Source organism: Lontra canadensis, unplaced genomic scaffold (assembly GCF_010015895.1).
Source record: "Lontra canadensis isolate GAN:19392208 unplaced genomic scaffold, GSC_riverotter_1.0 scaffold28, whole genome shotgun sequence".
NCBI lineage: Eukaryota > Metazoa > Chordata > Mammalia > Carnivora > Mustelidae > Lontra > Lontra canadensis.
The window spans coordinates 11,646,584-11,662,442 of NW_022631022.1; the positions used below are offsets into that span (position 1 = coordinate 11,646,584).

Genomic DNA, 15,859 nt, shown 5'->3' on the forward strand with positions numbered 1-15,859 from the left:
CAGTAGCAGTTAGCTGAAGTACTATTTACTTCAAAGATCATTTGGATTTTATTCCCCCTACCTTGACATAGGCATGTTAAGATTGGAAATGATTTTTAAAAAATGATGATTGGTAAAGATTCATGTTACTTGTAGAAGTTTGAAAGTGTCTTCAACTCTTCCTTAACAGATGAAAAAAATTAGTTTGAGTTATTTTGCTTTTTAAAGAAAATTTTTAAGTATTTCCTTTTTTATATAATGGTGAGGTACTGCTCTTATAAGAATATACTTAGAGAAATGTGTGTCATTAGAAAATAAAAGGATAAAGTGGAATTTAAGATAAAACTTGAGTTAAACAGGGATGGCAAGCATTATTTTATTGTTTATATCATGATCTTTTACATAAAACTAGAAACTTTTTTAAGTACAAACTTTGTAATAAAGCTATAAATTAGTAAGGCTTTCTGTATAATAAAATTAATAAAATCTGTTTTGTCTCTCCAGCTTTCATAGTAACCGTCCAAGTAAAAGGTTTTGTATTTTTAAGAAGCATTCAGAAGATCTCAGGTAATTAGCTGGACTTAAATTATTTTTATTGAAAAACTTTATAACTTAAATTGTATATATATGACATCTTTATTGAGATATAGTTCATATCCCATTTAATTCATGCTTTAAATTGTATAATGAATAGTTTTTAGTATATTTACAGAACTGTCCAGCCATCACCACAGTTAATTTAGTACATTGTCATCACTCCAAAAAGAAACTCTTGTACTCAATTAACGATCATCCCCATTTCCTTCCAACTCTTCCCATCCCTAAGCAACCACTAATTTTTGTTTGTATGGATTTATGTATTGTGGACATTTCATATAGATGGAATGATACAATATATGATCCTTTGTGACTAGCTTCTTTCACTTAGCATATTTTCAAGATTCATGCATGTAGTAACATGTCAGTACTTCCATTTTTTATTGCTGAATAATATCCCATTGTATAGATCTACCATAGTTTATCTGTTAAGGTTATTTTAACTTTGAAGCCATTATAAATATTGCTGCTATAAGCATTTGTATGCAGGTTTTTGTCTGGAATTGTCTTTTCATTTTTCTTGTGTATATATGTAAGATTAGGATTTCTGGGTTATATGGTAACTAACTCTATGTTGAGCCTTTGAGGACCTGCCAACCTGTTTTACAAAGTACCTCCACTACATTCCTACAAGCAGTGTGCGAGGGTTCCAGTTTCTTCACATCTTTGCCAACACTAGTTATTACCTGTTTTGTTTTGTTTGTTTTTTTAAGATTTTATTTATTTATTTGAGAGAGAGAGATAGCAAAAGTGGGGTTAGGTGCAGAGAGAGAGAGAGAGAAGCAAGACTCCCTGCTGAGCAGGGAGCCCAATTTGGGACCCAATCCCAGGACCTTTGGATCATGACCTGAGCCAGAGGCAGATACTTAACTGACTGAACCACCCAAGCACCCCTATCTTTTTGATTACAGCCATCCTGATGGGTGTGAAGTATTATCTTTCTGTGGTTTGTTCTAATTTTTTAAAAACTTGATGTTGGGAAGCCCAATTTGGAAATCTAAACGATTGCTACTGGATGTTAGAAAGTTCTATCCATTATATCCTTAGACTAGAGGTATGATTAACCTATTTTCTCTTGCTAAATTTCACTGGCGACAAGTGGTGTCAAGATATCTTTGTGCGTTTATATTGTGTAGTGAGAACAAAAATAAGGCTCTCCAACAATATTTGAATATTAAAAAGATACCTAAGATACCTAGTAAAATGACTAATACTTTTTTTTTTTTACTTTTGAAGTACATTTCTCAAACCACTGAAATGCTTGGGGCACCTGGGTGGCTCAGTGGGTTAAACCTCTGCCTTTGGCTCAGGTCATGATCTCACGGTCCTGGGATCGAGTCCTGCATCGGGCTCTCTCTCAGCAGGGAGCCTGCTTCCCTTTCTTTCTCTGCCTGCTTCTCTGCCTACTTGTGATTTCTCTCTGTCAAATAAATAAAATCTTAAAAAAAACCCTGAAATTCTTGAAATTATTAGGTAGTTTAATAATCCTTATTTTTCCTTTCTCAAATAAAGCGAGATGAACAACTTGTGTACTGTGCAGGAAGAGGTATTGATGAATATTTCTAAAGACATTGATACTTAACTTTGTACCACATGCTAAACTCAGAATCCACTGAGCACCATTTTTAAAATATTCTTCTGAATTCTTTGGACTCTGTTGTTCTTTATATTGTTCATGTTGCCATTGCTACTTGAAATGTCAGTGTCTTTGCTATACCAAGCTAATATATAGAGATAAGATTACCAGTACTTGTTTTCATGCTTTGAGTTGCTAGAAAAAGTGGGAAAGGGATGATGTTATTTTTCAGGACCTTTGTACGTATTAGTCCCTGTGACTAGTTTTGTTCCCCAGATTTCTGTATGTCTTCCTTTATCTACATTGGGCTGCTACTCTGATCAGAGTGACCTTTTCCTTGACCACTTGATTTTTACATTGTATCTTCTCCCCTGTGCTTCATCCCAGCACTTCCTATCTCCTTTTTATTCTACATTTTTATCCAGATCATCTTTCATCATCTGACATACTGTATACTTTACCTTTTAAATTTTTCTGTGTCCTCTCACTAGAATATACACATAGTTTGGATTTTTGTCTCTGCCAGGCATTGACTAGTGCCTGGCACGTGGTAGGCACTCAGTAAATATTCACTGAATAAGTTAATGTATATGTTGAAAATGACTTATATAAACTGTAGGTCCCATCTATGATATAGCTCATAGGGATCTGTAGCTCACAGGGAGAGAAAATTTTGATTTAGTATTAAAAAATATTAGTATAAATTTTAAGACATTTACTGAATTCAAGGAAATGGGTTAAGATTATATTAGATGTTGCCTTTACTGAAAATTTTTATAAGAATAAAAAGGGTTGGAGTGCCTGCGTGACTCAGTGGGTTGGGCCTCTGCCTTCAGCTCAGGTCATGATTTTGGGGTCCTGGGATCAAACCCCATGTCGGGCTCTCTGCTCAGCGGGGAGCCTGCTTCCCCCTCTCTTTCTGCCTGCTGCTCTGCCTACTTGTGATCTCTCTCTCTCTCTCAATTAAATAAAATCTTAAAAAAAAAAAAAAGACTAAAAAGGGTTTTTTCAAAAGATGAGATTTTGGTTTGATTTTAACCTTACTGTTGTCAAGCTCAGTTATGTTTGTTTTTTAAATGAATTATATGATTTTAAAGATCTGGAATACTTCTCTTTCAACTGGATTAGGTCTAAAATAAAAAACTGGTCAATTTCTATGAATGGACATAGCATACTTAAAATTATAGAACAATAATTTTTGTGATTACTCTTGTTGGAATGGAATATTCATTCTTTGACTATTTATTATACATCTGTCAGGTACACAATATAGCAGGTCTTATGAAGATGAGAGTGATGAATAAGTCTTGAAACCAACCTTCAGAGAATGTATAGTTTATTGGGTGGGAGATAAGGGGTGAATGTACAAAACTATAATAAAGCAAGGACAACTTTTAGTAAGTGCGGAAGGGGAGAGAGATAACTTGGAATGATCTGCATAGCTGTTAGGTATACTTGGTTTTAAAGAATGAACATTATTTAAACTGAAAAAAGATGCACAGAGTCATTTGAGTTAAAAGAAATAGCGTGAATAAAGGTGCAGAAATGAAAAAGTAGAAGGCATACAGAGGGAATGGCTAGTAGTAAATGGATGGAGCACAAAGTTCCATCTGAAGTCTAGAGGAATAGTTTTAAGCTTAGAGCTAGATTGCGAAAGTGTTGAAAATAAAGTTAAGTAGTTTGGACTTAATTTGCAGAGCATTAGAGAACCTTTGATATCTTATATAGAATCAGGTGATCGTGAAGGAAGTTTCAATAGTAGGGTGAGTTATAGATGCATGAATCCTATAGATTAGAACTATTGTGGTTATGAACAGATTGTTATGAATAATTTAGTTAGGACCTAAGTTAAAATGAGGCAGTATTATATCATCTTTAAGAATATAGGGTCTAGAATCAAAGTGTTCAGTTTCAAACCAAGTCCTGTGTCCTTGGTAGTTTACTAAGCTAACTTTATAAAAAGGTGATAAATTATAGCGACTACCTTTTTGGGTCATTACAATATTTATTTATTTATTTATTTATTTATTTAAGATTTAGCTATTTATTTGAGAGAGAGAGAGAAAATGCGAGTGGGGCGAGGGGCAGAGGGAAAAAATCCCCCAAGCAGACTCCCGGCTGAGCACAGCCCCGTGCAGGGCTCCATCCCACAACCTGTGAGATCATGACCTGAGCCAAAACCAAGAGCTGGACACTCAACCAGCTGAGCCACCCAGGTGTTCTGAGTTGTTAAAATACTTAGATAAGATGATACATCTACAATTCTTAGACTGGAACAATGTAAGTAATAAATATTATCAAATGCTTGTCATACCGATTATTTTAAGGAAGAAGAGACGGATAACTATAGTTTGAGCTTTACTATCATAAGAAAGACCAGCTAGGAATAGGTGATTTGGGAAGGAAGTACATGATTTTAGTTTAATGTAGGTCAGTTTTGTTGTGCTAATGTGGCATCTAAGCGTAGATACACAGCACACTTAGACTAGAGCTGTAGGGGAGAAGTCAATCTAAGGTATGTTACTCGCTTGTATTTTGTGTATTGCCAAAACTTTTAAATTTTAAAGCATGTGATGAACTTCAAAACCATATTTGTGTTCTGTTAATAAGTTGACAGTAACAATGATCACATTACATGGTCTATTTTTTTTTTCACCTAAGCAAAAATAACTTTTAAGCAGGATTCCAAAGAATCTCATGGACCCCTAAGAGGAGGAGGTGCAACCAGAACAAATAAGGGAAATAGGATCATTTAGTAACATGGCTTCTCTCTAGTCTGACCTGCTGAGGCAGGATGATCTTGTCTTTATTATTTTCTCTGGACTTGGGTTCCATTTTCCTTTTTTAGTGTGGACCAGCTTTCTCTATTGATCACTTGAACATACTAGTCCCAGTCTCCCACATCTTTCCAGATCAAGAAATTTGCAATTTTACAAATCCTTGTTTAGTGAAGGCATGAGTTAGGCACTCCATCCCTGGTGCAAGTAACTATGACTAGTGGAATAGTAATTTAGCTACTACTTAACCATTGAGACTACTTTTGATTTCTGCAGGAGCAGTTTGTTAATAGAGAAGATTATATAATTAGTTATTAAAATTAAGCTTTTAGATTTCACTCAAAAATATTCCATTTAGATGTGTAGTACATTTTAATAGTTGCGTTCAAGAGGACTTTTAATTATGTTTGATAAAAGTTCATTTAAGTTAAATAGACTAAATTTTTTAAACAATAATATTTACAATTCAAGTTCCTTAAACAGCTTAACATCATTTATACATTTAATATATTTGATTTTCTTTTATTTTTTTTTTATTTTTTTTTTATTTTTATTTTTTTAAAGATTTTATTTATTTATTTTGACAGACAGAGATCACAAGTAGGCAGAGAGGCAGAGAGAGAGAGAGAGAGAGAGGGGAGGAAGCAGGCTCCCTGCTGAGCAGAGAGCCCGATGCGGGGCTCGATCCCAGGACCCTGGAATCATGACCTGAGCCGAAGGCAGAGGCTTTAACCCACTGAGCCACCCAGGCGCCCCTTTGATTTTCTTTTAAACAGCATTTCAGATGCTTGACTCACAAGATTCAAAGTACTTAGTCTAGTAAATATAATAAACATATAGTGGTTTTCTAAGTTCTCTGAAACATTTCCATATTTTTGCAGGGTTAATAATATTTTTAAATACCTTTCAACAAAAAATCTAAAGTTTAAACACAATTTAAATTAGAATCTGAAGGCCATTGTTATATCCTATATGTCAGTTGATATTTCAAATAGCAAGTGCTACGGATTCTGACCCAATGAGTATAAAAACTATTCCTGAATTCAAATTATTGAATGTGGGAATTGTTTCCAAACATTTTTTAAAATTTATAATCACTAGAGATTTCATTTAGGAACTATAGCATTCAGTGAAGTTATGTTAAGAAACAAGGAATTTAGGCCCCAGCAGTGGACCAGTTCACTGTGCTGGTATGCTGAGGACCAGGCTTTGGACTTCTGTAGTGAATTAACTACTTTAGTAATTACTAAATTAACTACTTTCATTAATTCAGTGTTAAATGAGAATAATGAGAGTAATTAAACTAAAAATATATGGGAATACCTTTAACACATGGTACACAATTGATGGCAGCTACATCATCATCATTAACATTTCTCTTCTAATTTTTTCATTACCTAAATAAAATACTAGATTGTACGTTCTGTTAGAGCACAGACTGTATTTTTTGGTCATCATTATAACCACAATGCAATATATAGTACAATATATGTAAAGGCAGCCTCAGTAAATATATATTGAGTGAATTAATACTGTATCCTTGCTCTACAGATGAACAGAGGCACAGATCGATTGTGACTTGTTGAAATGACACAAGTTGTTAGTGAGGCCAGGGCTGGGCTGTAGATCTCCTGTCACCTGGTTTTTAGCATGAGTGGTAAAAGTTTATAAAACAAAAATACTTTCTGTAAATAAATTTGAATATGGCTATTTCATTTTCTAGAGAATCATTTCAGTTATATCAAGTTTTATAACAAAAATGAGAGTGACAGTTATGACATAAAAACCAAATTATAGAAAAAAATCATTGAACTTGTGTATGGATTTTTATAAAAGGTAAAAACATTTTCTTTTATACTATTTGCTTTTTTTTTTTATAGGGGCATTACTCTAGTGTGCCTTAATTGTGATTTCATAGCTGATGTTTCTGGCTTAGATATTATGGCCACACACTTAAGTCAACATGAAACTCATACTTGTCAAGTTGTATTAGAGAAAGGTATGTATATATAATTGTATTGCTTTGGATTTTTTATATTTATTCTAGTATTTTTGGTCAGCCACAATATGAGCTCTTTACTAAATCGTTATTCTCACTCATCATATCTCATGTGCTCTTTTAAATATAAAACTTTTCTTCTAATTTCAGTTTCTGTTTGTATCCCAACTTCTGAACATCTTTCTGAGTAAGTTTAATTTTTAATTCAGTGCATTTTACTTTGGTGGATTTTAGCACTATTGCATTTTAAAATGTATCATTAAAAGAAATGAAAAATATTAAAGTATTTTGTTTGTTTTTTTTTTTTAAAGCTGCTTGTTGAAATAGGTTCCTGCTCTTTGGAGCTCGTGACCTGGTGCAAGACAAGTTGGAATTTCCTAAGTTCAAAGTTCTGAGATGTTTTCTTACACAAAGGCAGTTAAGCAGCCAAGTTCATGACACTAGCTCTCATTATTCAGCAAATTTCAGCTTCAAATGGGACTAGATTCTTATTCCACCTTATCTTTGTGTCAGGTTGACATATCTTAACATATTTTTTTTTAATGGTTTTTTTGGTTTTTTTATCCCCCCAGTTGGCTCTCTCCAAAAATAACTTCTGTTGCTATGGTCATTTCTTACTTTGCTTAAAATAATTTTTGTTTTTCTCTGCTGTACTTGCCTTCAGAATAATACATTCCAAATGATATGGCTGTTTGTCTAATTGTTTGTTTTGTCTGCTTTCTTAATTTCTTATAAGTCTTAAGTTTTTAGGCCAGATGATTGTCTTTTTCCTCATCCGTTGTCTGTCATTGTGCTATTTTTCTTATTTTTCAGATGCAGAGGCAGCCCAGAGATTTCAAAAAATGTCCAGGGTACACCTGGACAGTGTCCCCCTTCGACGGACACAACTGATGCCTGTTCTCTCTTTTCAAGGAATGTGAATAATTTGACTGTGGGACCTGCTCTAGGTTGTGGTCTCAAGAAATCAGATTTTGGGGAGACTCCCTTCCTTCATGGCTGGCCTCCCGTCAGGCTGATGATGATTTAACCAGAGATGGTTTCAAGCCCCACCAAATTGAGCACAACATCCCACTGGGGGCTTTGGCTCTTGATCTTAAGCTTGTGGGTCACTTGTGGCCAAGAAAACCCCATCAGATCAGTGCTTCAACATCCAAGTTGAAGTGTAGTCATTTTGGCTGCTGCCTTTTAATCTTCATCTAGCATGAATGCAGTCCAAAAAATACAAAAGCTCCCTGGTTGTTAGGAAACCATGGTTATTTTCATGTCCTTGGAACAACAGGTCTCTAAAATTATGTTCCAAATTGCAGTTATTTTTCTATCATTTAAAATGTATTGCCCAGTACTAACCTTCTAGTTTTTTGGGAATACCAATTCTCAGATTTTTGAATTTTAAAAATTTAATTTTGGTAACTTGGTTTTATGTTCTCCAAATTTACTGATGTCTATTTTATGATGTCTATTTTTATATTCTTTTCTTTAAAACTGTTGTTTAGTGTTTGCTTTGTTTTGTTAAGAACTCCAAGAAATTCTTTGGGATACTCTACAGATTCCCTTATAGCTGCCTATTTATAGTTTTTTATTTTGGCTGTTATTCAGACCATTCAACATTATTATATCCTCTGTCTTACTTTGGGATTATTATTATCAATATTATCTTAATAATTATGGGTTTTAAAATGTAAAGAATTGGCAAAACCTCTTCTTGCAGACCTTAAAGCAAGTTTTGAAGTCACATATTTGTACATCTGATACATGATAGCCACTTAATCATTAATGTAGTCTCTTTGGGTAAAGGTAACATTAAAAATTATGGGGGCCAATAATGTAGTTGTGATATATATATATAGATATATATACACATACAGATGTGTATATATGTGTATATATATCCTCATATGTGTATTTTAAGAATTTGACATTTGTTTTAGTTACATTAAATATAGATCTACTAAATAATTTTGATGCTATTAATTTCTTTTAATAAAATATTATATTGTTTAAGTGCCTCAGGAATTATTTACTCATAAAGAATTCATACAAAAGCTATAGGTTTATCATATAAATAGGAGGATTGCTTTAATTGTTTTCTGGAGGCCCTATTATTATTTGACCTACAAACTGAAAGCTGTATCTACTTAATACACCTTATATTTTTTCCTCCAGACCAATTGAAAGGTCACTATACTATACCAATTTCTTGAATCTTAAAGACAAGCAAAATGCCTTTTGTGATCTTACCTGCTGTGAGGACAGTCAGGCTCTAAAAGTATGACTCAGTTATGTTTTTTACTCTAAAATCAGAACTTCTTTAATTTTACTTTGAAAGAAATTTAAAGCCAATTTTGATGACTACATATTACGTAATGTGCTCCTTGCAAATAATAATAAAAAAAAGCTGAATCCACTAGTCTTAAATTTCCCAACTACTTATTACTATAAATGAATGGTTTTCCAAAAGCTCCCAAGGTGGCTTGTTTCTTAATAAGTGGACCTGGTGATATACTAATCTTTATTTCCTGATCTCTAGGATGTTTTGCCATTCACCCTCTTTCTACCTAATTTTAAAGAATATTTTAAAATTTTGCCCAGAAGCAACAACTTCTTTCCATTTGTAACAGAAGTTTCTTTTTCATTTATAAATCCTTGCTCAAAAATATGATAAACTACGTTCTTGTTGAACTCCTACAGTATAGGAGTACTGGTTTGTGTTCTTTCCCAGGACTCTATTTTATAGTATTATCAAGTTCATTTTCTTAAATTTTAAACTCTTAAAAGTTCTATCACATATAACTTCCTTATTAAGAAGTTGGTATAAATAAAACACTTAAGGCATTTGGTACAAAATTTGCTTGTAATAGGTAGTTGGTTGAATTTTAATTTGGTGCTGATGATGAGTTTTATTTTGGGTCTGATCCCTCCTTTTTTTTTTTTAAGATTTTATTTATTTATATGAGAGAGAGAGCAAGTAAGAGAGAGCATGAGCGGGTAGAAGGTCAGAAGGAGAAGTAGACTGCCTGCGGAGCTTGGAGCCTAATGCGGGACTAGATCCCAGAACTCTGGGATCACGACCTGAGCTGAAGGCAGTCACTTAACCCACTGAGCCACCCAGGTGCCTGGGTCTGATCCCTCCTTACCATCAAGTTTATTTACCTGATCAGAAATTGTCATTTCATGCATTTGTGGTTTTGGTTACTGCCAAATAAAAAGTGAAGTTGGTTTTGTTTGAATCCATTACCATTCTTAGAAAAAATGACTCCTAAACTATAGAGACTTAGGATTCTTGCCATATTTTGGTCATATTTTGGCAAAACACTGTGCTGCTTCAGGCCTCATTTATTCAGTGATTTCTTGAACATCTACTTTGTGCCTAGCACCATTGTAGGTGCTAGAAAAATGGTCTGAAATCTCTCCTCCTTGAGCTCATGTTTTATTCAGTGCTGAAAGACAGACAATAAAAAGTAAATAAAATACACAGTATGTTAGACTGTGGTCAGAACTGTAGAGGAAAATAAAGTAGGGAAGGGGGAGAAGGAGTACAGGCTGAGATTTGGGATGCTTCCATTTAAAACGTGGTAGTCAGAGAAGGCCTCACTGAGACATGACATCTGGGTAAAGACCTGAAGAACTGCAAGGAAACTGGGTTGGCCACAAATGAGTGAGCAAGAGAGAATAGTAGGAGATGGGGGCTGTGAGGTGATGTGGGCCATGTATGAATTTGGCTTTTACTCTAAGATAAGAAGCCATTCATTAGAGGATTTTCAGTAGTGAGTCTTGTATGCCTCTGTAAAAACTACAGTCAACAAAAAACCATAAATAGAGAAGAGTGCTTATATTACTTTAGCCCCTGTCTTGAAAATGAACTATAGAAGACCAAGGGCAAAATCAGGGAGATTAGTTGGGGGGCTATTGTAATACTCTAGCGGGAGATGGCAGGGGATTGATTAGGCTAGGCAGCTAGCAGTGTGGGTGATAGAGGTTTGATTTTTTATATATTTTGAATTTGTTGATAGTGTCAATGTGAAATAAGATAAAATGTTGAGAGTGACATCATAGTTATTAATCTAAGCAAGTGGGAAAATGGTATTGATATTAATTGAGATGGGGAAGACTGGGAAGAATAAATTTGGAAGGGAAGATGAAGAGAAGACTTTGGCTTGGGGCATGTTTCAGTTTGAGAGGCCTGTTAGATACCCAAATGGAGATGCCATAGTCATTCACTTATATGAACTTAGGGGAATGTTCTAGGCTATAAATATCACAGAACATTTTTAAGTGTCATGGGAATGAATACAAGTAAAACCAGGGAAATGTGAATAAAATTGGTATATCACTGTCAATATCTTGGTTATGATTTTGCACTATAATTTTATAAGATGTTATCACAAACTGGACAAAAGGTGCATGGAGTCTCTATGTTGTTTCTTACAACTACATGGAATATAAAATTGTCCCAAAACAAATGTTAAATTAAAAAAAGTCGTGGGACTGTATGAGATTACCAAGGGACATACTAGAACTAGAGAGAAGGTAATGTCCACAGATTGAACTCTGGGGAATCTGACAAGAGGGTTAAGGAGATGAAAAGTTATTGGCAGAGGAAACTAAGCAGGAGTGGCCAATGATGTAAAGGGAAAACCAGGGGAGTGATGGTGTCCTTTTTGTAAAGTATGAGTGCAGACATGTTGTAGAGTTCTGGGATTCTTTATTCAGTATTGGTTATACATACGTGTTAAAATTTGTTCTTAGGAGATCATTACAGAATGCCACATATCTGTATCTCTGGTAGCAGAAACTTTTGGCCTTAAAAAACTAAATGTCCACATTCTTCCTCAGCACTTTTAACTTCCTACAAATACTCTCATAAAAGTAATTCTCTAATTCTCTTAAATTTTTACAAAAGAAAGTAACTAGGTCATTGTTTCCCAAACTCTGAATTGTGGAACTAGTGTGTCTGTAATTTTTAAACTATCTGAGGGGAAAGTTTCCATGGTCAAATAAATTTAGGAAATGCAAGTTAAAATTAAATAAATTCTTTAATATAGGATTTTTCCTGCTAGATGTGGCCTGTGATTATCAACAAGAATATTTATTTGACCCTGGAATGTTTTTTCCTTCAATACTTATTAACTTTCTGACATTAATTTCCATCAATTAGTACGTAGAATGCTGATCTAGAGGAATCATTCTTTGGATTCTCCGAATTGGGGAATAAAAAGTAGTTGTGTAAGGTGTTTAACTAAGATGGACTCCTAGACTTTTCTTTCATGTTTATGAATCTTTGTAAGGTAGAGTTTATAACTGGATGCTAACAATGTACAAATATTTTTAGAAATTACAGAAATAAAGTGATATCTGCTATTTATAAAATCTGAGAAATACATAGCAAGGACAGACCAGTTATTAGCATATTCTGCCTCTGAATATAGCAGCAAGGGTTTTTTGTGTTTTTTTGTTTGTTTGTTTGTTTTTGGAGGGTATGGTTACCTTTCTTGATTTCACACTAAGATGTTTAAGACTTTCTCATATTTATTTATAGCTTCTCTTTGTTACCCCTTATGCTTAGTTCATCAGTATACCCACGTATTTACTTTTCTTGAGACTATTGCTTTTTCCTGTCTTTTATTATCTGTTAAGGAGTTTCTTACATTGTAAAGTTTTCTTTCTTGCTTAAACAGTTTCAGGAGATCTTCCTTGATACTAAGATGAGCGTTTTTATACCCAGCTCTTCATTAAACCCTCTCAGACTGCTAAAGGGACAGTGGTTGAACAGCACAGGCTCTGCAGTTGATTGCTTAGTGTGGCGTTCCTATCCTGCTATTTATTAGGGTGTGTGTGAGTTTGGGTAGCTTACCCAACATTTGTGCCCATTCCTCATTTGTAAAACACAGATAACAGTACTTGCTCATAAAGTATTGAGGGAATTAAATGAATTAGTATATGCGTAAAGTACTTAGAAAGTAGTTGGGACATAGGAAGTGCTCTACACGTGTAAAGTTATCATTTTTACTACTGTTATATTACTACTCTTCATGATTTGATTTCTGCCTGTATTTTATTCATCTTAAAATAACTTCAGTTTTCAATTGGAGCTTCCCATACCATTTCACAGATCACTTTTTTTCCTCTCTTTTTTTTTTTATTAATATATAATGTATTATAAACCCCAGGGGTACAGGTCTGTGAATCGCCAGGTTTACACACTTCACAGCACTCACCATAGCACATACCCTCCCCAATGTCCATAATCCAACCACCCTCTCCCTACCCTCCTCCCCTCAGCAACCCTCAGTTTGTTTTGTGAGATTGAGTCCCTTATGGTTACGCAGATCACTTTTGTTAACTTTCTTTTTCTAACTCAGTGTGTGTGTGTGTGTGTGTGTGTGTGTGTGTGTGTTTGGAGTTACTATTGAAGCAAACATAGATTTTTTGTTATCTAAAGCTCTCCAAACTTCTACTGTTAGAGAATGTCTATGAATGCTTCTGTGTTCATTTTATTTATTTTTTTTTTTTAAAGATTTTATTTATTTATTTGGTAGAGATTACAAGTAGTCAGAGAGGCAGGCAGAGAGAGAGAGAGAGAGGAAGCAGGCTCCCCGCTAAGAAGAGAGCCTGATGCGGGGCTCGATCCCAGGACCCTAAGATCATGACCTGAGCTGAAGGCAGAGGCCTCAACCCACTGAGCCACCCAGGCGCCCCTTCTGTGTTCATTTTAGTCATAACTGTATTTTCCCCCTAATTATACTGCCTTATACTAACTGCAGTATGGTTCATCTCATATTTTCAGTCCACCTTTCTGGTTTTGAGGTCCTTCTGCAGCCTCACTCTGGTCATTTTGGTATTTGACTACCTGAAAGAGTTTACTCTCTTCTGCAAACTTGGAGAAGCTACTGTGCATCTCCTATTCTATGTCACTTCTTCAAATACAGGAACCTACTGTTTTTAATCCTCCACACTGAAAAATATCAGTACCACTGTGAAGTATGGTGTTGTGAAAGGAGTGCAGCTTTGGAATAAGGCAGTCCTAGGTTTAAATCCTAGTTGGGTGTCTATCCAGCTTGTTGAGCCTCAGCTTCCTCATCAGTGAAAGGTCTGTAATTAAAGTCTGTGCGGGGTGGTTTTAATAAATAGAGATTAGGTATGGAAATTAAATTAGTTAAATTATTAAATAATTGAAGGTATTTAGTTAAATAATTAAAATTACTTAGCATTGGGCTGACAAAAAGTACTTAATAATTGCGTGTTGTTGCCATGGCTGCTCCAGCTACTGCTGCTGTCACTACTACTATGATGGCACTTCCTGTTCCTGCTCCAGCTGTTACTGCTATTACTGCTGTTAATACTGCAGTTACCACTACTACTGATGACAGAAGACCCTGGGAATGGCCTGTCAGTGGCACCTTCTCGTCACTGAGAGTTTTAATGCAATCCATCTGCACTGTAGTTATTTGAAATTTTGGCTTATAGTTTCCAGGTCATGCAGTCCATTCCTACAGACTGCCGCACGGATGGCTCTTCACTGCAGGGCTTCAGTCTCATGTGTCTGCTATATTCTCCAGTGTCAGATCGAGCTAGAGACTATGAAACAATGCCCTTGTTCGAAATCAGTGCATAATACTCTCTGTTGAGGAGGAAAACAATCCATTTGAGCTTATAGAAACCCCTTTTTAAAGACTTTTAAAATTATTACCATGCATTCACTTTCTGACTACTTAGTCAATATTACTAGGCTTATAGAAATGTGTGATTCTTCCAGTTAGCAGTACTAATGTGGTCATTCCTTTTGTAGACCTTTGAAATGATTTTAAAAATTGCTTTTCTCAGGTGTTAGATCATAATTCAATCATGGACTTGTACTTTTCTATTTGTTTCACCCTTATTTCTATTTTCTTCATCCTCTGCCTTCTCCAGTACATCTATCTGAGTATATTTATTGTAACAGAATAGAAGTAAAATTTTAGGTTTTGCAAGGTTATTTTTTTTCCTTTTTCTTTTTAAAAAAAAATTAAATTTTAGTTTATGTACAGAGCAATATTGGTTTCAGGAGTAGCATTGTGTGATTCATCACTTACATGCAACACCCAGTGCTCAAACAAGTGCCCTCCTTAATACCCATCACCCATCTAGCCCATCCCCCCACCCAACTCCTCCATCAACCCTCAGTTTGTTATCTACTGTTAAGAGTCTCTTATGGTTTGTTTCCCTCTCTCCTTTTTTTCCCTCCCTTCCCGTTTGTTCACTTGATTTCTTCCTTACATTCCACATGTGAGTGAAATCATATAGTATTTGTCTTTGTCTGATTTACTCATTCACTTAGCATAATACACTCTAGCTCCATCCACATTGTTGCAAATGGCAAGATTGTACTCTTTTTGATGACTAGTAATATTCCATTATATATATATGTCCTTCTTCTTTATCCATTTATCAGCTGATGAACATTTGGGCTCTCTCCATAGTTTGGCTATTATTGATAATGCTGCTATAAACATCAAGGTGCATGTACCCTTCATCTCTGAATTTTTGTACCCTTTGGGTAAATACCTAGTAGTGCAATTGCTGGGTCATAGAGTAGTTCTATTTTTAACTTTTTGAGGAACCTCCATACTGTTCTCCAGAATGGCTGCCCCAGGTTTCATTCCCACGAACAGTGTAAAAGCATTCCCCTTTCTCTGCATCCTTGCCAACACCTGTTGTCTCTTGTGTTAACTTTAGCCATTCTGACAGGTGTGAGGTGATAGCTCATCTTGTTTTTGATTTGTATTTCCTTGATGATGAATGATGTTGAGCATCTTTTCATGTGTATGTTGGCCATCTGGATGTCTTCTTTGGAAAAATGTCTGTTCATGCCTTCTGCTCATTTCTTAACTGGATTATTTGCTTTTTTGGATGTTGAGTTTGATAAGTTCCATATAGATTTTGGATACTAACCCT

The 15,859-nt window shown here is 34.9% G+C and overlaps 1 protein-coding gene across 12 annotated transcripts in view; it reads left to right on the plus strand.

Annotated features, from left to right (window-relative positions):
- ZNF280D (zinc finger protein 280D) overlaps window positions 1-15,859 on the plus strand; it is a 129,564-nt gene that overhangs the window by 79,294 nt on the left and 34,411 nt on the right. For 9 of the 12 annotated variants that reach the window (XM_032864874.1, XM_032864872.1, XM_032864869.1 and 6 more), the window contains 3 exons: window positions 484-546; window positions 6,810-6,928; window positions 7,079-7,115. In XM_032864874.1, the coding sequence (XP_032720765.1) occupies window positions 484-546; window positions 6,810-6,928; window positions 7,079-7,115 (219 nt within the window). Of the gene's footprint in view, window positions 1-483; window positions 547-6,809; window positions 6,929-7,078; window positions 7,116-7,239; window positions 7,722-7,741; window positions 8,760-15,859 lie in introns of those variants that run through there. The other 3 variants (XM_032864875.1, XM_032864880.1, XM_032864878.1) reach the window with 3 other exon arrangements.